The following is a 26,244-nucleotide window of genomic DNA, read 5'->3' on the forward strand; positions in this document are numbered from 1 at the left end:
GTTAGATTTGGATGCACACCATCAGGTCTGAATCGCTCCTTACAGTTCCAAAAGATATTGAAGTTATCAATGAACTTTATCCCATGGGTGATACATGCGTTTGATAACCATGTGTTCAGGCTGAAAAGTTCAATTCCTTTACCCGCTGTAGGAATGGGTCCTGAAATGTAAACATGGTGTGCTCCCAACTGACACAGTCTCTCCAACAGCAGAGAAAAATCTTTTTTCAGGATCTCAGAGCCAATTTTCCTCCTCAGAATATCAAAAGACCCTGTGTGGACAATAATCTTCATACCATCTGGATGTGAAGACAGAATGGTCGGCAACATCTCTGTCAGTTCCCTGACTGATGTATCAAAAAGTGTTAAATTTTCCGTCTTTGCCATCCTGACATGCTGTGTTATAGAGTCCCCAATCAGAATTGTGTCTATTTGTTTTTGTGTGGAGGCGCTGATAGCTTCTCTAGTCCTCCTGTTTGTGGGATTTTGGCCTCTCCTCCTGGTCTGGTTAGCCCTGGGCTGAGTTTTAGGGCTATTTCTTGAATTTTGATAAATCCTTGCATTACATTCATCATCATTCATTTTAATATGACTCAACACATCATATTTATTATGCAGTGAGACTTCAGATGGTGGAGTGAGTGCTGGAGCTTTAAATTTCCTGCTGGATTTACCTCTGCGACGAACAACATCAGACCAGGTTCTGGCCGGGGTTGATGACTTTGGTCTGGCACCAACAGTGTTCCAGAAGGAGAGATCAGTCTGATGGTCCGGTTTGGGATTTTCCTCAGCTATTCCAATGTCATTTGAACACATCCAGGGAAGTGTATCAGCCAGGTCTGTAGCGGGAGGCTCCACATTCGACATGCCTTCGCGTATGAAGATGTGACTCAATCCATTTGACAACTCAGTAGCATGTACAGAAGCTACTACAGAGTCAATAAATTCTTCATTCACACGAATGTCTTGCAGTGTTTCAATCCTCCTCTCCAGCTGTGTTATCCTCAAAGAAAGTTGCTCACACTCAGTGCAGCTCACTGATACTGCAGGGTTAGGAGACATCGTTCCACTAGTTCTCCGATGGAAATCAACTAAATTTATCAAAAAATATATTCGTTCCAGTGATTTATAAGTGACCAGGAGTCCTTGTTCCTAAATTTCTTGCCGGTAAAGATAAGAAAAAAGAAGAAAAAAAGAAGAAAAATGCAAGCAGAAAGGAGAGCAGAGCAGGAAGCGTCCGCACGGCAGCAAAGCAGGAAGCAATATTAAAGGGAAATGAACAAAGAAAATTACTTGCAAGTAATGAGAGTGGTCGTCCTGACGTCAGGAGAGTCTCTGCCGGACCAGGAAAAGACAAAAAGTTTTATGTCTTTCTGTTGACAATTGGAAGTCATCCTGACTCGATAGGGTTGAGAGACCGAATCCCTCCCTTCTCAGAATCTGGAGTGGGTGCGTAAATCTGGTGCCATAAACAACCTATATGATCTTCAAAGAATTAAGCTATGTTCCAGACATGCGTCTTCACAAGTACCAGCCTGCACCCACTATCAGAGTTCCCAGGAGATAAGGGGATTGGGGGTCACTTTTAACAGAACACAATGAACAATGGATAAAATGCTGATGGGTGTAGTATAGGAACAGTGTGAATATAATTAATAAATGAATGGATATAATAAAGGAAGTGATTATAAGCGTGATTATAATAAAATATATAGAGTATAATAAGTTCAATTTCTTCCACACGTCATAGCAACATTAATGATCAGGCTCAGTTCTGTGTCTTATTGGAATCACACACACACACCATATACAGTTACACGTAGCCCCTCCCTCACATTCATTAGCAACCAGTCACCATGGCAACCAGTTACACAGCTTCTCCTTCTCTCTGACTGATTCCATCATGGCCGCCGTAGTAATAGCTGTGTTACACGGCCCATCCTTCACAAGCCTGGTGAGAAAAAAACCTCTGAGTTATGTTTTGGTAAGATATGAGTAGAACCTGTAGCTGTTCTGGTTCTGACTGCAAGCCTCCATCTCTGCTGGAGTTCTACATGCAGCAGGAGGTTGTTTCTGCAGAACCCCACATGGATACTGTTATTTCCCATCTGGATCTTCACTGTCATGTCGCTCTGCAGCCCGTCACCGTCCTGAAGGACATCTCCAACCAGTCTGTCTTCACCAATGAGGAGGCAGTGTTCGAGTGCGACGTCAAGATCAACTACCCAGAGATCACGCTGTCCTGGTACAAGGGCACGCTCAAACTGGACACTGGCGACAAGTACCACATCAGCATCAGCGGCGACCGCCACCTGCTCAAGATCAAGAGGTGCCAGCCGTCCGACCAGGGCAACTACCGGGTGGTGTGTGGCCCGCACATCTCCAGCGCCAAGCTCACCGTCACGGGTCAGTACCACAAGTGTGACGTCGTAACGCAGCTCATCCTAGTCCAGGTTCCAGAACAGTCTGCTCTCCAGTGGGTCAGACCAGTAAAATACCAGTATAATAATATTTTAGTACAAACAAGTAAAAGTACATTTTAATATTACTTATGAATGATCCTTTTAGAAAATATTTGTCGTGCCTTGTGTGTATGTGGTTTGGGCTTGGATTAGTTGTAGCTGACAGCACCTTGTTAGTCTCTCAGAGTATTTAATCCTTGGTTTTCAGGTTCCTCCGTCAGATCATCCGTCCTGTTTCCCATCATGTCTCCTGTTTCGTCTTTAGAAGTTATTTTCATAGTTTAGGATTAAAAGCTTGATTCCTGTGTTATTCCTTCGGTTAAACATGTTTTAAAATATGTAAATATATATTAAAATGTTTTATATATTTTTAGTCACATATAAATATGTATTTAAAATAAATTATATAATTTTTGGTCACATGTTTTTATTGAAAGTCTTTTGAATTAGATAAATTGATAAATTTGGTCATTAATACATTCATTAAGGTAGTAAAGCTTTTTATTTTATATATAATATATATATATTTAATACAATATATAAATATATATATATATATATATATATATATATATATACCCCATGCTAGAGGCCAGTTGTGGCCCCCGGGCCGTATGTTTGACACCCCTCACCTCAGCGCTGTAAACCTGAAGCTGTTCTCCTGTCTGTGTTTCAGACGTGGAGGTTGAGAAGCACCTGCAGGACACGTCGGGTAAGAGAGGCCAGTCCTGTTGTCTGTCTTGTCAGTTGTCCGTCCCTAACGTCCAGGCTCAGTGGTTTAAAAACGGCCAGCAGTTAGAGATGAAGGGCAGGTACTCGTCCCAGGTCAAACACAAGGTCCAGAAGCTTCTGATCAGAGACCTGAAGTCTGAAGACCAGGGCAGATACACCTGCAGATACCAGCACCTGGAGTCCTCGGCAGACCTCTGGGTGGAAGGTTTGTACCCAGGAACCTTCTGGATGCTTCCAGCCTACTAACCTCTTTGGACTCATCGCTCTGAGACTAACGGTGCCTCTTTTTTCTTTTTTTGCCTCTTCTACATGATTATCTTGCAAAAACACCCTCCATCCTCTCAGTTTTTGTCTTTGTCCATCACCTTAAACCCTTCATCATCATCATCACCAAGCCGCCATCATCACCTGCCGGTCATGTCTAACTGGGTGGATGTTGTCAGTGAAAACTGCCTCTCAGCTGCTGTCTGTGTCTGTTCTAGCTGAACAAATTCATTTCACGAAACGCATCCACAACGTCCAAGTCAACGAGAGCCAGTCCGCCACCTTCGAGTGCGAGGTGTCCTTCGACAACGCCGTCGTCTCCTGGTACAAAGACACCTGGGAGCTGAAAGAGAGCCCCAAATACAACTTCCGAAGCGAGGGCCGAAGACATTTCATGGTCATCCGAAACGTGACCATCGAAGACGAAGGTGTGTAGAGCGGCGTGGAGGCCGCCACAAAGCCCGCAGATTTCTTTCCCCTGTTTCTGTGACCTGAGTGTCCGTTACTAATCCCATGTAGGCGTGTATTCAGTCATTGTGAGGCTGGAGCCCAGAGGAGAGGCTAAGAGCACAGCTGAGCTTTATTTGTCTGGCAAAGGTACAGTTTTCAGTCAGGTGACACCTTCGCTGCTTCCGCCCAGCTCGTCTGTTTCTAACGCCGCCCGTCTTCCTTCTCTCCACAGAGATCCAGCTGGCCATGGTGCCGCTCGGTAAGTTGCATCTTCACCGATTTCAGCAGCTTTTAATCACTGGGAAAATCCTCTTGTTGTCCATGTTCACCGGACGTTTCAGGAGTTCTGGCTTGTTATTGGTGGCTTTCAGTCATGTGACTCACGTCTGTCAGTCAAACCAGATTAACTCGTTATGTTGAGAAAGGACGTCGGTTTCTAATGTGGCCGAGAACTTTGAAAGAAAGTCTTCCACTTAAGGTTTTCATTTTATGGTTTCAGTTTTATTTATTTATTTGTTTTAGTTTTAAAAAGTCTTTCATGTGTTTTTCATTTTACAGTTTGTTTTTATATATTTTACTTTTTGTAAAAAAATTAAAAATGTTAATTTATTTGAACATTTATTGTTAATGTTCAGAATTAATTTTAGTTTTTTTTTAAAGCTGTTAAGAACTGGAAAAAAAAATAGTTTAAACTAGGGCTGGGCGATATGGCCTAAAAATAAAATCTCCGATTTTTTTATAACCAAATCCGATTTCCGATTTTAATCGATTTTTTTTCTTTTCTTTTACAAAACATAAATAAACTTATTAAAAACATTTATTTGTTTATATAGATAAATATAGATAAAAATAAAGCATATCATGTCATCAGGGCTGCAGTTAATTCTGATGGTCGATTAGTCACCGACTGTTAAAACGACTAGTCGACCAATCAGATTATGTCTCCCATGATTATTAAATGGACGTCAACTAATCGTTGCAGTCCTAATGTCGTAGCTTTTCCACCATATAAACGACTTCATGTCTTACATAGAAATATGAGACACAATGCATCTGTGATCTCTTTCCATCTGGATCCTTGTCGTACAGGATCCACTGCAGGAATAATTCCCCTGATGACGGTTGTCTCTTAACGAGGGTTTGTGGGTTAAGTTGGCTTCTGCATCTCGTAGAGAGCAGCATTTCTTACTGCAGTTATACACACAGATAAATCCCAGGACTGAGTGGAGGGTCACTTCACTGAACATCTGTCAAACACCGTTCTGGTGTGGAGGGAAGGCGAAGTCTGCTGTTAACTATGGAAAAAACATCCAGATTTTCATAAAAATAAATCTCCAGAAATGCAAAATTCGATTTATCGATTTTATCGATTAATCATCCTGCCCCAGTTTAAACGCGAGCTGAGCTCCGCAGAGGTGGATCTATGTGACAACAGAGATCCTCCTACGTTATCCAGTAAAGGTTTCATCTCTGAACCGATTCCTAATCTCTGAACCGGGTCCTGATCTCTGAAGCGGGTCCTGACCTCTGAACCAGGTCCTGACCTCTGAACCGGGTCCTGATTTCTGAACTGGGTCCTGACCTCTGAACCGGGTCCTAACTTTTGACCGGGTCCTGACCTCTGAACCGGGTCCTGGCCTTTGAACCGGGTCTTGACCTCTGAACCGGGTCCTGAACTTTGAACCGGGTCCTGACATCTGAACCGGGTCCTGGCCTCTGGAACCATCTGCAGCTTCAGACCGGCTTTATCACGGACCAGCAGATGGAAACATGGAAGCTCCTGGAAGTCTAGAGCTTCCTGGCGTGTTTTAACCCTTTAGAGCCCGACACAAGAAACAATGAGAAGAAAACTCTGTTTTTAATCTGAAGTCTTTGTTTGACCCTTTGACACAATGTAAAAAATAAAAAACAGAAATAATTTTAGTATTTTTACAGTTTATCACCGCGTGATGTTTAAATTGTTGTAGTGCAGAAGGTGTCCACCAGGGGGCAGAAGACCAGTATCAGTTTTGAGAAAACGATAGATCCTGCCATGTTGCCGGCCCTGGAAGGACGACTTTGGCTGTGTTTCATAGCGCTGTTGCTATGGCGATCGGCTGTTTCCTCTATCATGGTCTAGATTCTTCGTACGAACTCAGTCTATGTGGTCTTCCTCGCTCGGACATCCTGGTGGATGGAAGTATATATTTGAGCAGCTGGAAATCAAACCACCGAACTCCGACGGAGACAAATCTGCATCTTTTCACGTCCAACTAAGCCCGACAGTGAACGCAGCATCCGGTTTATTCTGCTCTGAAACCCAGAAACATCCCAGTTTAATGTTGGGTCGGAACATCCTGGAGGGGCCGGTGTTGTCTGTTTCACAGTAGGAATAAAGTTTGGTTTGAACCATGCTCCATGTTCTGTAGATGTCCCGGACTCGTCGGTCCAGAAGCCGGAGGTCCTGTCATCCGTGGCGATCCGAGGTAAGACCGGATCCTCCAGCAGGATTCAGACCGAGTCTCTGACGTCCTCTAACGTGTTTTCTCTTTTAAAGAATCAGCTGAGTTCTATCAGCGCGAAGAGAAGATCCAGCACAGAGGTATTTAAACGCATCATCCTACAGCCCCTGAACTAACCACAGCAGGTTCCCAGCATCTCCCTAACTCCGTTACCATGATGACATCCTCTGATCTTTCTAACACCAAACTTCCTGTTTTCTCAAGAATCGGCCGAATATTCGTATCAGTACAAAGAGGAAGAGGAGGTGGAGCACAGAGGTACGAGATCTCTTCATCATCTTCATCTTCATCAGTCCATCCGAGCAGATCTGGGAAAAACAGGAAGTTTGGATCTGTGATCTGATGAGGATCAAAGATCAGTTATTTGATCTGAAGCAGCTTTTCTTCAAGCTGAACTTCGTTTTTCCGCTCAGCTCTGCTCATCTTCCTCATCCTCCTCATCCTCATGTCTGTCTGAAGACGTTCACAGAAACGAGTGTATGTGTGTGTGTGAATTCGGCTTCTTCATGCACTGTGTGTGTGTGAGGAGGGCGTTTCCGTGGAGACATCTCTCCCATTTGTCTCACGTGTGTTTTGTCTTCTGTTTCTTGTGGATGTCGCATCTTCAGTGGAGTTTCAGAGTCGGACGGAGGAGACGGTGACACAGCAGGTTTCCATGGCGACAGGTAACCGTGTGTGCTTTTGAGCTGGACTCTGTGTGTGATGACTTCATTAACCTCTTCGGGTCCGTGTCCACCTGATCTTTGACTTTCCTCCAGAGAAACTCGGATGTTTACGAACATTTATTTTCCAGAAGCTGTGACGTTTAACCGGTTTAAATTCAGTTTAAACGCAGAAATGGTGGATTTTCTTGTGGAAATTATGAGTTTAGACGATTAATTTCATCATTTCTTGTTTCTTGATTCTTCACCTCCGGAAGATTCTGTTCTCTCCGCTTCCTGACGCTCCGGTGACGTCTGGATAAAAACAGAATAATGAAATATTTAGTTAATAACGTGTTAATTAACATCTAAGTTCACATCTAAAGATTAAATCTGTAGTCAAGTTACTTTTCAATGTGTCTGATATTTAATCTTTTCTTTTTAATTCTATTTATTTTAACATTTTTATGTTAAAAATGTTTGTAAATGAAACATTTTGGGAAGTTTGTGTTTTTAGTTTTGTGTTTTTTACGTGTTAGAAGCGATAATTTTAACTTAAATGATTAAAAAGGATCATTCATGAACATTTATCTGTTGGAAAGCTCGTGTGTCTTAACCGTTTAGGAATTCATCGTATTTTATCTTTATTTTTCATATATGTGTTTCATAAATATTCATATGATGATGATGATGATGATGATAGTGTGTGTGTGTGTGTGTGTGTGTTTCCCTCCAGCTGTCAGAGTTGCTGTAGAGGAGAAGATAGAAACGAAGAAAGTGGAGCTGAGGGCGGAGCTTCCGTCTAAAGGTAAAGCCGGGCTGAGCGTGTGATCTACTTCCTGTTTAACTTCCTCCCGTCCCTTCCCACGCTGACGCGTCTTGTTTTCTATTTAAACTTTCCAAGCTGAGAAACAGCCGGAGGAGAAGCCGATGGTGACGGAGCTGTTGCTGGAGAAAGGTACGAACATGCTCACCTGCCTCATCTTCATCACCTCCTTTAATGCTTCACCTTGTAAAATCTCTCTCACCTGGACTTTTAAAGCAGCGGAGGCCAGGAAGCCGGTGGAGGAGCAGGTTCCCGTGGTTTCCATCCCGGAGAAGACGGAAGCTCCAGCTTCCAAAGGTACCATCCTCCATCTCCTTTAATGATTGGTCAGATTCTTCTTCTTCACCTCCATTCCTCTGAGTTTATTCTGTCTGGATGTTTCTCTAAACGCAGCGGAGGAGGCGAAGAAGCCTGCCGCCGCCAAGCCCGGACTTCCAAAGAAAGGTTTGTTTTCCTGTGTGTGGCGTGGTCTCCACAGCAGCTTCTGTTCCTGTTTGTTCCCGATGGGAATGTCTGTGTTTTCCACGTCAGGCTGCTGCTAATCTTCATCACGTCTTTAAACTCCTTCCAGAAGCGTCCGCAGCTTCCTGCTAACATTAGCTCATGTTCTTGTCGCATTAAGATGTGCCTCAGGTTCCGGCAGAGCCCCAAAAAGCGGCACCTGCAGCCAAACTGGAACCAGAACCAAAGCCTAAACCTGCACCGGCTCCCAAAGCAGGTCCCGAAGCCGAGCCGGCGCCAGTAAAATCACCCACACCGCCGTCAAAAGGTACTTCCTGTTCTGGCCGTGTGTCTCTGCTTCTGTTTGTGGTTCTGAAACGGTCTCCAGCTCGGAGGCGAATCTTTGTGTTGGTTCTGAAACCGTCTGAATGTCACTTTAAGTCCCCGAAGAGGCTGTGAAGACCAAACCAGAACCAGAACAACCAAAACCAGAACCTGCAGCTCCAAAACCAGAACCTGCAGCCAAGAAGGCTGAACCAGAAGCTGTGGTTTCAGAACCACCCAAGACCCGAGCAGAACCAGCAGCGGCACCGAAGGAGCCTCAGAAGAAAGGTACCAGAGATCTGTGGCTGCAGTTCTGCTTACTGACCCGGTTTGTGGGTTTAAATGTCTCTAACCCAAAGAGCTGTGTGGTTCGGCCCGTTTGTCGGCAGCAGTAACAGAACCTGCTGTGTGTTGTTCTAACATTAAATGTCTTCTTTTGAAGTACCAGAAGCACCGCCTCAGAAGGAGCTGGTTCCTCCACCAGCACCACAGAAGGAACCAGAACCAGTCCAGAGGAAGCCAGTTAAAGGTACCTGAAGCTCCGCCCACTAAACCCTGGCCACCTTCAGCGGGACTAATCACTGCGCTCTCACTCGACAGAGTGTTTCCTGTTTCTAACAAACTTCTTTGCCTTCTGCTCGTCTTTGATGCTCTTAAAGTTCCTGAAGAGGAAAAAGTTCCCGAACCTCCTAAAGCAGCCAGGAAAGCCATCGAGGTTCCTCCCAAAGAAGAACCGGCACAGAAGCAGAAAGGTATCTGAACAGCTTCCTCCTCCTCGTCTCTTACAGGTTGGTGGTTTATAAAGATTTCTCCAGAACCAGAACCGACCCGAACCCCACGGGTCTGGTTACAGTCGGATCTGGTTGAAAATGGAGAATCAGAGTAAACTGCAGCCCTTGTGTCCTCATGTTGTCCTGGTCTTCATGGTCCTTATGTGTCTCTGTCAACCCCTCTTAAAGCTCTGAAACCCAAACCTGTTCCTGAGAAAGCACCTGAGCAGGTGCGTGATGAGGTGGTCGTGTTGGAGACCAAACCTGCTGATAAAACAGCTGAAAGCGTCCCCAAGAGGCAGCCTGAGGTGGAGACGAAGATCTCTGAGACATCCAAACCTGGGAGGAAAGACGAGGAAATTCCAAAGATGGTTGCAAAGAAAGTTCCGGAGAAACCAGCAGGGAAGAAGCCATCTGAGGAGGTTTCTGTTCAACCTGAGAAAAAGCCAACAGATGGGATCTCTGCGGGTGAACGAGTTCCTCCTGAAGGTACAACCGAGGCAGACCTCGCCTCTTCCTTTCCTCATGAACAGCAACAGTCCAGGAGCTCCACCCCGCACATGGTCCGCATCAGTGCGTGGTCGGGATCAGAGCGGCACGTGGTCCGGATTAGAGCAGAGCCGGGTCCAAATCAGAGCGGAGCATGGTTCAGATCAGCCCGGTTCAGATCAGCACGGTTCAGATCAGCATGGTTCGGATCAGCACGGTTCGGATCAGCGCGGTTCGGATCGGAGCGGCGTGGTTCGGATCAGTGCAAAGCGCGGTTCCGATCAGTGTGGTTCGGATCGGAGCGGTTCGGATCGGAGCGGTTCGGATCGGCGCGGTTCGGATCAGCACGGTTCTGATCAGCGCGGTTCGGATCGAAGCGGTTCGGATCGGAGCGGTTCTGATCGGAGCGGTTCTGATCAGAGCGGTTCTGATCAGCGCGGTTCGGATCGGAGCGGTTCGGATCGGAGCGGTTCTGATCGGAGCGGTTCTGATCAGAGCGGTTCGGATCGGCGCGGTTCTGATCGGAGCGGTTCGGATCAGTTCTGATCGGAGCGGTTCGGATCGGAGCGGTTCGGATCGAAGCGGAGCGGTTCGGATCGGCGCGGTTCGGATCGGCGCGGTTCGGATCGGAGCGGTTCGGATCGGCGCGGTTCGGATCGGCGCGGTTCGGATCGGAGCGGTTCGGATCGGAGCGGTTCTGATCGGAGCGGTTCGGATCGGCGCGGTTCTGATCAGAGCGGTTCGGATCAGCGCGGTTCGGATCGGAGCGGTTCGGATCGGCGCGGTTCTGATCAGAGCGGTTCTGATCGGAGCGGTTCGGATCGGAGCGTTTCGGATCAGAGCGGTTCGGATCGGAGCGGTTCTGATCGGAGCGGTTCTGATCAGAGCGGTTCGGATCGGCGCGGTTCTGATCAGCGCTGTTCGGATCGGAGCGGTTCGGATCGGAGCGGTTCTGATCGGAGCGGTTCGGATCGGAGCGGTTCTGATCGGAGCGGTTCGGATCGGAGCGGTTCTGATCGGAGCGGTTCTGATCGGAGCGGTTCTTATCAGAGCGTTTCGGATCAGAGCGGTTCGGATCAGAGCGGTTCTGATCAGCGCTGTTCGGATCAGAGCGGTTCGGATCAGAGCGGTTCTGATCAGAGCGGTTCTGATCAGAGCGGTTCGGATCAGAGCGGTTCGGATCGGAGCGGAGCGTGGTTCAAACTGCCTACAGTCGGGAATCATGGCACCAGAAGGAGAAGCTTTTGCAGCCTTATCGTGTCAACATGGCGCCCTCTGCTGGCTGAAACTAACAAACCTAAAGGTTGTCAAACTTTACTGGATAAAAGATAAAAGATAAAAACTTAGACGAGTCAGAAACTTTTTCCAGGTGATTTGAGGTAAAGGACGAGCAGAATGTCTCATTGTCCTGTTGCCGTGGCGACTGTTGCTGCTTTAAACGGTTTCATGACTTCTTCCTTCTCTGAGGTCTGACTTCTTCTCTTGTGTAAATTAATGTTTGCAGATGCCTTTTGTTTGTTTACTAACTGAATATTTTTCTGTGACCATCTTCTTCTCACTCGCCATCTTGGATTAAAAGAGAAAAAGTCTTTAAAAGAACGCGAAGCTGAGAAGACGGAGAAGCTTCGTCCCAAAGACGAGGAGAAAAGAGTTTCTTCTCCTCAGACAGGTATCCATCTGAAAACAGGAAGTCAGCTGTGGTCTCTTCTAACACTGATGTTTGTCTTTGTGTCTCATTGTCACCTTTTGGCGTCGCCTCATGACGCCTTCTTCTTTTTTTCTTCCTTCTTCTTGAACTTATTTGAAAAGAAGCCAAAAGTCTTTTTGATCAAAAAGATGGAGCTCCGAGGAGAGAAGTGCCTCCCAGCAGTGAGATGGTCAAAGCCTCATCAGAAAAAGAAGATTTTAGTTTGGTAGAAAAGCTGAGAGGAGAGATTTCTGTTGAGTCAGACAGGAGAGACGAAAGGCCGACCGAGGTCAGACTGCAGCAGGAAACAGCTGAGGAGGGTTCAGATGAGAGAAGACATGGCACATCAGTCAGGTCAGAAAAGACTAGCTTTAAACTCCAGAGGACAGAGAACATCACGTCTGTCTCTGGTAGCAGCTCAGAAGCAGGACAACATCCTGATAGGGGGAAGGATGAGGGAGCAGCTTTAACATGTGATGATGAGCAGAAAGACGAGAGCAGAGCAGCAGAAATGATCCACGCTCACCTGAACGTAGAGAAAGCTGAAACAGGTCCAGATAAAAAGCACAAAGCAGCTGAACAGAAAAAGATTCAGATCTTTAGCCCAGAAAAGCAGAAAGTTTCTGACAAGGTAAAAGAGTCAGTAACAGGTGATGGGCTGAGGAAGCCAAAAGACATCCCACAGGAGGCCGAAGTTCAGCCTGAACTCAAAGAATCCAAGAAAACTCCTCCTGAGAGAGTGCAAACGGAGAGGAAGGAGGATCGAACTAAACCTTCAGTCCCTCTGAAGACTTCCACACAACCAGCTGCCAGAGGTACCAAAAGAAAATTTAACATCATCTTCATCTTTTAACACTTCCATCAGTAATACCCTGCCTGACCACCAGGGGTCAGAATTTCACTGCATCTTCAGATCACTTCGCTCTGTTCTTATGTCTTTTTTTTAAGTCTTTGTTGTTCAAGCTTTCTTCCTCTTCTTTCTTAAATATCACATCCCTAACACTGATTCTTTTAAGAAACCGAAACCAAATCTGAGAAGATTCCCACCACCGCTCCTGCCGCTGATCCACAAGCAGTAACAGGAGGAAAAAGACCAGACAGAGGTACAACACCGACACCTCCTCTCTGGTTTCAGATCCTCTTACTTCTTCTTATCTCTTGTGTTTAACGTTTGTGTCTGTGTTGTTTTGTCCTAATCTCTTGGCACCGCCTCATGGTGCTCTCTCTTCACACCTTCTTACATTTTTCCAACCGTAAGCAGCTTTCACTTCTCTTTCAACGGACGAGGAAACAGAATTCTGGGCTGAGAAGGATGCAGAAAGAGAAGAGGGTGAACGAAAAGTTCCTATTTTCCAAAAAGATGAAGAATCTGTGCCAGAAGATGAGGTTTTAAGGACCATCCAAGAAGCAGCAGAGATGCATGAAACAAGCAAACTATCTGTTACTGATGGTTTAAAGACACTGGGCTCTAAAGCTGTTAAAACAGTAAACATGAAATATGAAACTAAAAAACAGAACAGAAGAAAATCTGACGTCTCAGTCGAACCTGATCAGAAACAGTACGAAGCAAAGAAAAGTGGTATTATGGTACAGGAAGTTAGCGAAACACATCCATCTATTAATCAGCCTTCAGAGGACGAGCACATTAAATTGAAGCCACCTGATAAAAATGGAAAATATTTAGAGGCTGAAAATATTCAAACAGCTTCAAAAAGACAAGGTTGGTTTATTAAAACTAAAGAAGTTTCGTCTGAACCTGAAATCGTTGAATGTCGGGGAGTGGAGGAAAAGTACACGACTGACTCTACGATCAACACTGTGAATAAAGATGGGAGTCAGGAAGTGGTGCAGCAAACGGCAAGTAAAGATGATGAGCAGATGGAGGCAAGAATAAAAACAAGGATGGATAAGACTGGAACAAAGTGTTTCATTTCATCGTTTCAGGAGGAAACTTATGTTGATTCTGAAAAAATCCCAGAAGCAAATTTTGTAACACGTCAGGAACAAAGTGATGTTTTCCAGAAAGAATCAAAGAAAGGAAGACAAAAACAGATCCTGTTAGAAACCAGATCCCCTGAGAAGGAAACTCAGAAATTTAAAGGAGAGCTAATCTCAGAACATCCAACAGCTGACAAAGAAACAGACAAAACAAGCAAACATCAAGCTTTTATTGTTAAAGGGAAGACGGGTACAGTTAACATTTCTTTTCCTAAAGACAGTAAAGCTGTAGAAGCTGAAGCCATGAAGGAGGAAACTTTAACAGAAAAGCTAGCAGAAATCAGAGGAACTGATGTTACAGCAGATAAAGAGAGACTTCATGAAGCAACTGAGGAAATAATATCCCAGAAAGATATTACAGAAGCTGGAAGACAAAGTCCATCAGATTTTGTCACAGATATAGTGAAGCATCAGACAAACAAAGCTAAAGCTCAGATAGACAAAGCTAAACCTCAGATAGCTGAGGCTAAAACTTGGATAGATGAAGCTAAAACTCAGCTAAATGAAGCTAAAACGCAGATAGATGAAGCTAAAGCTCAAATAGATAAAGTTAAACCTCAGATAGACAAAGCTAAACCTCAAATAGACGAAGATAAACCTCAGATAGACAAAGCTAAACCTAAGATTGATGATGCTAAAACACAGATAGACAAAGCTAAACCACAGATTGATGATGCTAAAACACAGATAGATGACGCTAAAGCTCAAATAGATAAAGTTAAACCTCAGATAGACGAAGATAAACCTCAGATTGATGAAGCTAAAGCTCAAACAGACAAAGTTAAACCTCAGATAGACAAAGCTAAACCACAGATTGATGATGCTAAAACACAGATAGACAAAGCTAAACCACAGATTGATGATGCTAAAACTCAGATAGATGAAGCTAAAGCTCAAATAGATAAAGTTAAACCTCAGATAGATGAAGATAAACCTCAGATTGATGAAGCTAAAGCTCAAACAGACAAAGTTAAACCTCAGATAGACAAAGCTAAACGGCAGCTAAATGAAGCTAAAAGGCAGATAGATGAAGCTAAGCTTCAAACAGACAAAGCTAAACCTCAGATTAATGAGGCTAAACCTCAGATAGATGAAGCTAAACCACAGCTAAATGAAGCTAAAAGGCAGATAGATGAAGATAAGCTTCAAACAGACAAAGCTAAACCTCAGATAGATGAAGCTAAAGCTCAAATAGATAAAGTTAAACCTCAGATAGATGAGGCTAAACTTCAGATAGACAAAGCTAAACCACAGCTAAATGAAGCTAAAACGCAGATAGATGAAGATAAATCTCAGATTGATGAAGCTAAACCTCAAATAGACGAAGATAAACCTCAGATAGAAAAAGCTAAACATCAGATTGATGAGGCTAAAACTCGGATAGATGAAGCTAAGCTTAAAACAGACAAAGCTAAACCTCATATAGATGAAGCTAAAGCTCAAATAGATAAAGTTAAACCTCAGATAGATGAAGCTAAACCTCAAACAGACAAAGCTAAACCTAAGATTGATCAAGCTAAGCTTCAAACAAACAAAGCTAAACCACAGATTGATGAGGCTAAAACTCGGATAGATGAAGCTAAACCTAAGATTGATGATGCTAAAACACGGATAGATGAAGCTAAGCTTAAAACAGACAAAGCTAAACCTCAGATAGATGAAGATAAGCTTCAAACAGACAAAGCTAAACCTAAGATTGATCAAGCTAAGCTTCAAACAAACAAAGCTAAACCACAGATTGATGAGGCTAAACCTCAAATAGATGAAGCTAAACCTAAGATTGATGAGGCTAAAACTCAGATAGATGAAGCTAAAGCTCAAATAGATAAAGTTAAACCTCAGATAGACAAAGCTAAACCACAGCTAAATGAAGCTAAAACGCAGATAGATGAAGATAAGCTTCAAACAGACAAAGCTAAACCACAGATTGATGAGGCTAAACCTCAAATAGATGAAGCTAAACCTCAGATAGATGAAGCTAAGCTTCAAACAGACAAAGCTAAACCTAAGATTGATCAAGCTAAGCTTCAAACAAACAAAGCTAAACCACAGATTGATAAGGCTAAACCTCAAATAGATGAAGCTAAACCTAAGATTGATGAGGCTAAAACTCAGATAGATGAAGCTAAAGCTCAAATAGATAAAGTTAAACCTCAGATAGACAAAGCTAAACCTAAGATTGATGATGCTAAAACACGGATAGATGAAGCTAAAACAGACAAAGTTAAACCTCAGATAGACAAAGCTAAACCACAGCTAAATGAAGCTAAAACGCAGATAGATGAAGCTAAGCTTCAAACAGACAAAGCTAAACCTAAGATTGATGAGGCCAAAACTCAGATAGCTGAAGCTAAACCTCAGATAGACAAAGCTAAACCTAAGATTGATGAGGCTAAAACTCAGATAGACAAAGCTAAACCTAAGATTGATGAGGCTAAAACTCAGATAGATGAAGCTAAAGCTCAAATAGATAAAGTTAAACCTCAGATAGACAAAGCTAAACCTAAGATTGATGAGGCTAAGCTTAAAACAGACAAAGCTAAACCTCAGATAGATGAAGATAAGCTTCAAACAGACAAAGCTAAACCTAAGATTGATCAAGCTAAGCTTCAAACAAACAAAGCTAAACCACAGATTGATGAGGCTAAACCTCAAATAGATGAAGCTAAACCTAAGATTGATGAGGCTAAAACTCAGATAGATGAAGCTAAAGCTCAAATAGATAAAGTTAAACCTCAGATAGACAGAGTTAAACCACAGCTAAATGAAGCTAAAACGCAGATAGATGAAGATAAGCTTCAAACAGACAAAGCTAAACCACAGATTGATGAAGCTAAACCTCAAATAGATGAAGCTAAACCTCAGATAGATGAAGCTAAGCTTAAAACAGACAAAGCTAAACCTCAGATAGATGAAGATAAGCTTCAAACAGACAAAGCTAAACCACAGATTGATCAAGCTAAGCTTCAAACAAACAAAGCTAAACCACAGATTGATAAGGCTAAACCTCAAATAGATGAAGCTAAACCTAAGATTGATGAGGCTAAAACTCAGATAGATGAAGCTAAAGCTCAAATAGATAAAGTTAAACCTCAGATAGACAAAGCTAAACCTAAGATTGATGATGCTAAAACACGGATAGATGAAGCTAAAACAGACAAAGTTAAACCTCAGATAGACAAAGCTAAACCACAGCTAAATGAAGCTAAAACGCAGATAGATGAAGCTAAGCTTCAAACAGACAAAGCTAAACCTAAGATTGATGAGGCCAAAACTCAGATAGCTGAAGCTAAACCTCAGATAGACAAAGCTAAACCTAAGATTGATGAGGCTAAAACTCAGATAGACAAAGCTAAACCTAAGATTGATGAGGCTAAAACTCAGATAGATGAAGCTAAAGCTCAAATAGATAAAGTTAAACCTCAGATAGACAAAGCTAAACCTAAGATTGATGAGGCTAAAACTCAGATAGATAAAGCTAAAGCTCAAATAGATAAAGTTAAACCTCAGATTGACAAAGCTAAACCACAGATAGACAAAACTAAACCTAAGATTGATGAGGCTAAAACTCAGATTGATGAAGCTAAACCTCAGATAGATGAGGCTAAACCTCAGATAGACAAAGCTAAACCTAAGATTGATGAGGCTAAAACTCGGATAGATGAAGCTAAACCACAGCTAAATGAAGCTAAAAGGCAGATAGATGAAGATAAGCTTCAAACAGACAAAGCTAAACCTAAGATTGATGAAGCTAAGCTTCAAACAAACAAAGTTAAACCTCAAATAGACAAAGCTAAACCACAGCTAAATGAAGCTAAAAGGCAGATAGATGAAGATAAGCTTCAAACAGACAAAGCTAAACCTAAGATTGATGAAGCTAAGCTTCAAACAAACAAAGTTAAACCTCAAATAGACAAAGCTAAACCACAGCTAAATGAAGCTAAAAGGCAGACAGATGAAGCTAAAGCTCAAATAGATAAAGTTAAACCTCAGATAGACAAAGTTAAACCACAGATAGATGAAGCTAAGCTTCAAACAGACAAAGCTAAACCTAAGATTGATGAGGCTAAAACTCAGATAGACAAAGCTAAACCTAAGATTGATGAGGCTAAAACTCAGATAGACAAAGCTAAACCTAAGATTGATGAGGCTAAAACTCAGATAGACAAAGCTAAACCTCAGATAGATGAGGCTAAACCTCAGATAGACAAAGCTAAACCTAAGATTGATGAGGCTAAAACTCAGATAGACAAAGCTAAACCTAAGATTGATGAGGCTAAAACTCAGACAGATGAAGCTAAGCTTAAAACAGACAAAGTTAAACCTCAAATAAACAAAGCTAAACCACAGCTAAATGAAGTTAAAAGGCAGATAGATGAAGCTAAGCTTCAAACAGACAAAGCTAAAACTCAGATAGATGAAGCTAAAGCTCAAATAGATAAAGTTAAACCTCAGATAGACAAAGTTAAACCACAGCTAAATGAAGCTAAAACGCAGATAGATGAAGCTAAGCTTCAAACAGACAAAGCTAAACCTAAGATTGATGAGGCTAAAACTCAGATAGATGAAGCTAAAGCTCAAATAGATAAAGTTAAACCTCAGATAGACAAAGCTAAACCACAGCTAAATGAAGCTAAAACGCAGATAGATGAAGCTAAGCTTCAAACAGACAAAGCTAAACCTCAGATAGATGAAGCTAAAGCTCAAATAGATAAAGTTAAACCTCAGATAGATGAGGCTAAACCTCAGATAGACAAAGCTAAACCACAGCTAAATGAAGCTAAAAGGCAGATAGATGAAGCTAAGCTTCAAACAGACAAAGCTAAACCTCAGATAGATGAAGCTAAAGCTCAAATAGATAAAGTTAAACCTCAGATAGATGAGGCTAAACCTCAGATAGACAAAGCTAAACCACAGCTAAATGAAGCTAAAACGCAGATAGATGAAGCTAAGCTTCAAACAGACAACGCTAAAACTCAGATTGATGAGGCTAAACCTCAAATAGACGAAGATAAACCTCAGACGATCAGCTTTTTAACAGACAGGACCAGACAATCAGGAGAAAAGCTGTTTCAAGTGTCAGATGTTTTGCAGAGTAAAACAGAGATGAGAGAGGACAGGACAACAGTTCCTGGACCTCTTACCCAGGAAGAGTTTGACTCACCAGAACAGGTTCCTCATGGGACAGATGAAGCTCTGGAAGAAAAAAGACCAAAGTCTGAAAAGCATAAAGAAGTGGAGACAGAAAAACCAGGATCAGATCTGATTCAGCAGGCTGGTGATGCACCAGAACAAGGAGAAAGTGGTGGTGCCACCACAGAACAGAAGATGTTTAAACAACGGTCAGATCAAGACACAAAGCTGTCCAGGACGGTTGTTTTGAAGCAGACATATGGTCATTTTACTTCCTGTGAAGAAGCTGGGACCGAACAGGAATGGGTCCACAGGGTATCTGAAACACCTGTGATGGAGGTAGCATCTGGAAGATCTCAGGTTGTAGAGTACTGTGAGGATGAACCCAGCAGACTCCAGCGGTTTGTCCTGTCTGAACACGTGACGTCACTTCAAGATAAAACCTCCTCGTTTGACCTGGACTCTGAGAAATCCAGTTTGGGAAAAAGGTCGGACGAAGAAGGAGAAATGTCTCGATACAGGGCGGTTAAGGATGAACACAGTAGCGTGACTGAACTAGAAGACACAGAAACTAAACAGCTTGAGGGATGGAGCTCAGCTGCAGCTGTGATGGAGGAACCAGACAGTCCCAGATACATCAGCACTGATGAGCCAGTAGCAGGTGGACAGACAGAGAGTCCAGACTCTGTTCAGGAAAGGACAGCTAAGACTAGACGAGTTAAAGTCGACTCTGTGAGAGCCAGACTTCAGTCTGAATCTGAGGCTTTTCATCGTGTTTCTGGAGACTCTTTGAAGCGGCTAATGGATGTGATGGTAGATACGCCACAGAGGTTTATCTCTTCTGATCCATCCAGAGGACAGAAGCTTTACAGGCCAGGGGACGTTTCTGGAGAAGACAGATTACTTGGAGGTGAGGAGACGATCAGGCTGAAGGCTGAAATGGATCAGGTCTTGTGTGGTGGAGATGAATCTAATGTTCCAGCAGCAGAAACCCATTCAGAGACGGTCAGAGAGAAACCTGAAGAAGTCAAGCGTCTGACAGGAAAGTTTCAGTCCAATACTCCTCAGCGGGAGTCCAGGGTTAGAGAGCCCTCAGTAACAGATAGAGCCGAATCCGGGACGTTTGGCCCCAGAACCGAGCCTGAAGAGGTTCACGCACCTCCTCCAGAAAACAGGAAACCAAGCGTCCTTCTTAAGGAAGCTTCCAGAGGTACACGGAGCACGCCATCACCAAACGCTGCCGTGCACGTTCACTTCAGAGTGTTCATGTTCATGATGGGGTTTCATCTCATGTCACCCATCCTGTGTGAGCACACTGCTTCACCTGAAGGAGCTCGCATCCTTTCACTCGCAGCACTTCACCCCTCGTTGTTGTTTGTTTGTTGAGGCTGCATCCTCCTCCAGCTCTGTGTTTTCACTCGCTGACTGTTGTCTTCTTTTATTTCCAAGTTCCTGTGAAGGAAACTGAGCCGCCACAGGTCAAAGAAACACAGCCAGAAGGTACCATCTTCATGTGTGTGTTGAAGCATTCGTTAAAGAGTGTGAATTCTTGTAAGAAGTCAGGAAGCTTTTTGTTCATGTTTACTTTGTAGAAGCTCCAGATAAAACCAGGCCGCAGAAGAAAACGTCTCCACCGGGAGAAACCAGGCCAGGTAGACGGTCATCTCACACAAACTCTGTTGTAGTGAGCGTTTACACAACCTCAGCTGATATGCTTTTTATTTTAAAGCCATGAAGCCGGCGGTCAAGGAAGCGAAACCAGAAGACAAAGCAGCTGTGACCCAGCAGCTTCCTCCTGAGACAGGTAGAGGTCCATCCATCGGCTTCCACAGAAGATGCTTCATCCTCTTATTTCTCCACCGCTGATGCTCCCAGCTGAAGTTTAGCAGCAGCTCAGTCCAGCCCGTCAACTGCATGTTCTGTCTGGTTCTATCTGGTTCTGTATGGTTCTGTCTGGTTCTATCTGGTTCTATCTGCCTCTGTATGGTTCTGTCTGGTTCTATCTGGTTCTGTATGGTTCTGTCTGGTTCTATCTGCCTCTGTATGGTTCTGTCTGGTTCTATCTGGTTCTATCTGCCTCTGTATGGTTCTGTCTGGTTGTATCAGGTTCTTTCTGGTTCTATCTGTTTCTGTCTGGTTCTATCTGTGTCTGTTTGGTTCTATCTGGTTCTATCTGCCTCTGTATGGTTCTGTCAGGTTCTGTCTGGTTATATCTGGTTCTGTCTGGTTCTATCTGGTTCTATCTGCCTCTGTATGGTTCTCTCTGGTTATGTCTGGTTCTATCTGGTTCTGTCTGGTTCTATCTGGTTCTATCTGCCTCTGTATGGTTCTGTCTGGTTGTATCAGGTTCTTTCTGGTTCTATCTGTGGTTCTATCTGTGTCTGTCTGGTTCTATCTGGTTCTATCTGCCTCTGTATGGTTCTGTCAGGTTCTGTCTGGTTCTGTCTGGTTCTATCTGGTTCTATCTGCCTCTGTATGGTTCTATCTGCCTCTGTATGGTTCTGTCGGGTTGTATCTGGTTCTGTCTGGTTGTATCTGGTTCTGTCTGGTTCTATCTGTTTCTGTCTGGTTCTATCTGCCTCTGTATGGTTCTGTCTGGTTCTATCTGGTTCTATCTGGTTCTGTCTGGTTCTATCTGGTTCTGTCTGCCTCTGTATGGTGCTGTCTGGTTCTATCTGGTTCTATCTGCCTCTGTATGGTTCTATCTGCCTCTGTATGGTTCTGTCTGGTTGTATCTGGTTCTGTCTGGTTGTATCTGGTTCTGTCTGGTTCTATCTGTTTCTGTCTGGTTCTATCTGCCTCTGTATGGTTCTGTCTGGTTCTGTCAGGTTCTGTCTGCCTCTGTCTGGTTCTGTCTGGTTCTGTCTGGTTCTATCTGGTTCTGTCAGGTTCTGTCTGCCTCTGTCTGGTTCTGTCTGGTTCTGTCTGGTTCTATGTGCCATTGATCCTTTAAACCTGAACCCAACATGATCGTGTCCGTTTGGACAGAACTGAGCTCATTTTTCTTCATCATGTTTATAGTGTTAAATCTCTGCTTTCATAGCTGAACTAACAACTCTCTGAACTTCTGTGTTAGATGAAACCAAAGGACCCATCCAGGCACCAGGAGGAGTCAAGAAAGGTAGGAGCGCCCCTCACCTCCGCCTCCACCTCAGTACACTCAGAACACACTGATCTACAGAGACGATCCCCACTCAACTAGTTTTATGTCACATTAGAAGCGTGATTGTAAAACATTCAGGACTCGTGTGTGAAATGTAAATAAAACCTCACTAACCCTGCTGGGAATAGAAAATGACTTTTTATTTCCAGTTTACAGAGTCCTGACCTTTTTAGAATCAGGGTTTATTTTAATCATTTATTCGACTTTTCTGAATCAAAGATAAAAGTGAGTTTTTTGTTTGTCTGAAGGTTGAATTAATTTATGATTTGTATATTTTTAATTGTGTGTTGTCAGGTGTGTGTTTTTTGTGTTCGTAGCGGTGGTGATGTCTGTTAAGTGTAAATGATGTCAAACCTTTGCTGCTTCAGAACCGGTTCTGCACAGAAAAGGTAAAATTCATTTGGAAGAAGACGGGACGTTTGAGATTCCCACCCTGAGGAAAGCGAGCAGAGTGGTGAGGGAGGTGGAAGAGGAGCAGGAGACTGTCACTCTGAAGAAGATCCCCTCGGTTCCATCTAAAGAACCCGAACAGGAGGAGGAACCTCAGAGGGTCACCAAGACCACCGTGGTTCACGTGGAGGAGATGGTCCATAAAGAAGAAGCTGTGGAGATGTCCGTCATCACCAGGAGGCCCGCGGAGGAGAAGAAGCCTCGGGATAAAGCCGACGTGGTGAAAAAACCTGATGTTGTTCAGCCGAAACAGGAAGAAAAAGAGACAGCTAAAGATGCTTGGACCCGCCAGAAACCGGTCCCTAAAGATGAAAGACCAGAAGAAAAACTTTCTCTGAAAAAAACTCCAAAACCACCAAAAAAGGAAGAACCTTCTCCACCCACTGCTCCCTTGAAAAAGGTGAAGAAGTTGCCTTTAGATGAAGTGGAACCAGAAGTAGTGAAACTAAAACCCTTTGAGAAGCCTCCTAAACCATCAGAGGAACCAGAGAAAGAGAAGAAAGAGAGGCCGGACAGAGACATAGGGCCTTTCCAGAAGGGAGACAGGATCCCCAGAGAGGTAGAACCCAAAGAACCTGCTAAGAAACCTGCGGAGGAGGTTCCTCTGGAGGTGAAGGGGCCTCCTGCCAAGGTCCCAAAGCCTCTAGATGAGAAGAAACCTACAGAGAAGGAGCCCGAGGAGGTCACAGCACCCACCAAGGTGAAGAAAATCCCAACAGCTGAGCAGGAGATGGAGAGTGTGAGCCTTAAGCCCACCTCCAAACCTTACAGAGAAGAGGTTGCAGAGCTGGGGAAAAAGCCAGCCGAAGAGAAGGAGAGGAAGCCGGTCGATGGGCTGCAGCGTCAACGCACAAGTCCAGAAGAAAAACCAAAATTACCAGAACCAGAGGTCACGCCAAAGAAACACCACGTCCCAGAGGCTCCAGAGGTGAAGCCGGACAAGCCGAAGGAGAAGGAAGCAGCTCCTGAGCAGAAGAAAACTCCTGCTCCTGTTGGCAAACCTGAGGAGGTTTCTGAGGAACCCAAAGCTCTGCAGCTGAAGAAGGGAGTGGTACCAAAGCCCAAGGAGGAGAAGGACGAGGTGGTCCTGAAGCCAGTGGAGATACTTAAGAAGGTGGAGCTCAAGAAGACACCATCTCCTAAAGTTGAGACGCTAAAAGAAGCTGAGGCGGTTTCAGCTGAGAGGAGGCCGAGCATCGAGAAGCTGAAGAAGGTTCCTAAAAGCGTTTCACCCAAAGACTCAGCTGAAGCCGTGACGCTCAGGAAGGTCCCAAAGAAAACCTCACCGGAGGAGGCTAGGCCCGACAAGAAGGTTCCTCTGGTGAAGGAGGTCTCACCTGGAGCAGTGCAGGTGAAAAAGGTTGCCACCCAGCCAGAGGAGGAGGTCTTTGAGGAGGAGTTTGAAGCAGAGGAGGCTGAAGAGCAGGAGGAGGAGGAGGCCTGGGGCTGGGAACTGGTTCCACGGGACAGTTACGGCTCTGAGGACTGGGAAGGTGAAGGAGAGGAAGGAGCTCTGGAGGTCCCAGGGGTGACCCGGAGAGGTGAGATGGTGGCAGCCCCAACATGTTGGGTGGCGACCAGTAAACCCCCCCTCCCCCGTGTGCCGTCAATCATCCCGCCATCTAAAGCGCCATATTTTCACTGTGATGCGATTCACGCCATCTCTTCTTTTTCTGTTGTCATCCACGTGTCTGGTCATGTTCATCACTTCCCCACATCTCCGTTATGTCAACTGTGTGCACGCGCGTGTGTGTGTGTGATGACATCATCTCATTCGTGTTCTTCATGACGTAAAAACTGTGTCATCCCTCGTCTGCCTTCATCTCACTCTCATCACTTCATAAGAGCTCATCCACATGACCTCATGGTCTCTCTGACATGTTTATAAACACGTGATGATGTCATAAGCAGGAAACTGACTGAGTGTTTCTGAACAGAGGGACAACCAGCAGAGGAGGCGGGACCAGGCCGAGGTAGAGGGCTGAAACGTACGTTTCTTTTATTATTTCATTTTTATTTTTATGTGCTTAAATAACAAAAAATAATTTTTGAAAAGTTGGTCTTTATCTTTTTCGATTTGTTATTGAATATATTAAAGTAAATACATTTATTAAATACATAATTTAACAAATTCTTATTTCTTTATTTCTATATTTTAAAAAAAAATAAAACGAAGATGGTTTGTCTAATTTAATTTTTATTTTTTGAAAACGATAACTAAAATAAATCTTTTTTATTCGTCACTTTTTGTCTTTTTTATTTTAATTTAGTTAATGATAACTAAATATATCATGTATAATAATTACAATATTTTGTCTTTTCTTAATTTTATTTTTTATAAATTTGTCTTATGTTTTACTCTTTATTCTTTTTATTTCACATCTTTGGATAAATAAATAAAAGTGTTTTTTTAAGTTGTTTAATTATAAATATTTTTTAGGGTAACTAAAAAAATTAGAAATGGTGTATTTTATTTATTTATTTAGTTAGTTGTGTTATTACTTGATTGTTTTTTTTAAACAAATGAGCTTATTGCTCCTCCTACCGTGTGGTGATGTCAGACTCAGCTTTTGATTGTTTTTCAGCCAAACAGACGCCGTCCCCCGGAGAAGGTAGGGGCCGTGGACTGAGGCCCGGTAAGGGCCCACCTCCACCAGAAGAGCCAGGGTTTGGAGGATTCAAGCTCAAAGCCGTCCCTCTGAAGTTCATCAAGAAGCTTCAGGACATCGTTCTGAAGGAGGCCGAGTCCATCGGCTCGTCTGCTGTGTTCGAGTGCGAGGTGTCGCCCTCCACCGCTGTCACCTCCTGGATGAAAGATGGCGGGAACCTGCGTGAGAGTCCCAAACACAAGTTCACCTCTGATGGCAAAGATCGCAAGCTGCACATCATTGACGTCCAGCTGTCGGACACCGGTGAATACACCTGCATCGCCAAGAACGCCGGCAAGGAGATCACATGCACCGCCAAGCTCATCGTGGAAGGTACGACCTGTTTTCTGCTGTCGGGGTGAAGTTTTATCCGTGTGAAGTGGCTCATTGTCTCCCTGTGTTGTTTCAGAGCTGCCGGTAAAATGGATCAAGGAGCTGGATGCCGAGACGTCATCCATGAAGGGCCAACCCATCTACATGACCTGTGAGCTGAGCAAAGAGAAGGACGTGGTCTGGAAGAAGAACGACCAGGTCCTGACCAAGAAGGAAGGCAAGGTTCAGATCAACGTCATCGGTATGCAGCACTCCGTCACCATCCAGAACTCCAATGAGGAAGATGCTGGCACCTACACCTGTGAGGTGGATGGCCAGGAGGACGTGAAGACCACCACCAATGTCAAAGTGATCGGTGAGATTAAAGTTGTTCAACCGGAACGTTTCAGAAGGAATTGTGGTGGGTGGTAATGTTGCTGCCACGTGGTGAGATACTCAATTACCTGGTGGACAGAATGGGTGGGGGTGATCAGATGATACAGGCCCTACAAGGGCAGCCATGATGGAATATTTTATTTAGAAATTAGGACCAGCTGATTTTGTAGCAAAAGGGACATTTGGAATGATGTTATGACGTCCTCACAATGTGGAGTTGTGTGCGTGATTCCAACAAGACACAGAACTGGGCCTGATTGTTAACGTTGCTATGACGATGGTGTCTGAGCCTGATAGTTGGCGTTGCTATGACGGTGGTGTCTTGTTTTACCACAGAGATACCCAGTGTCAAAGGCTCGTATTTCCGTTGAGTTCAGGCTCAACGCTACTGATCCAAAACAATAAGTCATTTAGAAATCTGTCCTCTATGTGGTTTTTATGGCGGGTTAGTAACACCCCTAGCCTCTGGACTTGAAGAGGAAAACCTGAGTAAAACATGAATGGAAGTCAATGAAGCCAGCAGCGGGTGTCCTAAGTGCTCTGAGGCAGTCTGAGAGA

At 44.0% G+C, this 26,244-nt stretch overlaps 1 protein-coding gene across 1 annotated transcript in view; it reads left to right on the plus strand.

Moving 5' to 3' along the window:
• ttn.2 (titin, tandem duplicate 2) overlaps window positions 1-26,244 on the plus strand; it is a 253,726-nt gene that overhangs the window by 99,809 nt on the left and 127,673 nt on the right. Inside the window, 29 exon segments of the mRNA XM_042002074.1 lie at window positions 2,138-2,405; window positions 3,138-3,398; window positions 3,676-3,885; window positions 3,977-4,054; window positions 4,140-4,166; window positions 6,316-6,372; window positions 6,444-6,488; window positions 6,613-6,666; window positions 7,017-7,073; window positions 7,786-7,857; window positions 7,954-8,172; window positions 8,269-8,319; window positions 8,498-8,644; window positions 8,758-8,928; window positions 9,083-9,169; window positions 9,300-9,392; window positions 9,600-9,899; window positions 11,479-11,568; window positions 11,709-12,401; window positions 12,603-12,689; window positions 12,848-13,015; window positions 13,802-19,927; window positions 20,167-20,217; window positions 20,310-20,369; window positions 20,447-20,521; window positions 21,794-21,838; window positions 22,249-23,871; window positions 24,916-25,311; window positions 25,388-25,666. Coding sequence (XP_041858008.1) covers window positions 2,138-2,405; window positions 3,138-3,398; window positions 3,676-3,885; window positions 3,977-4,054; window positions 4,140-4,166; window positions 6,316-6,372; window positions 6,444-6,488; window positions 6,613-6,666; window positions 7,017-7,073; window positions 7,786-7,857; window positions 7,954-8,172; window positions 8,269-8,319; window positions 8,498-8,644; window positions 8,758-8,928; window positions 9,083-9,169; window positions 9,300-9,392; window positions 9,600-9,899; window positions 11,479-11,568; window positions 11,709-12,401; window positions 12,603-12,689; window positions 12,848-13,015; window positions 13,802-19,927; window positions 20,167-20,217; window positions 20,310-20,369; window positions 20,447-20,521; window positions 21,794-21,838; window positions 22,249-23,871; window positions 24,916-25,311; window positions 25,388-25,666 — 11,890 coding nt within the window.

The sequence above is a fragment of the Melanotaenia boesemani genome, chromosome 12, assembly GCF_017639745.1.
Source record: "Melanotaenia boesemani isolate fMelBoe1 chromosome 12, fMelBoe1.pri, whole genome shotgun sequence".
NCBI classification, from domain to species: Eukaryota; Metazoa; Chordata; class Actinopteri; order Atheriniformes; family Melanotaeniidae; genus Melanotaenia; species Melanotaenia boesemani.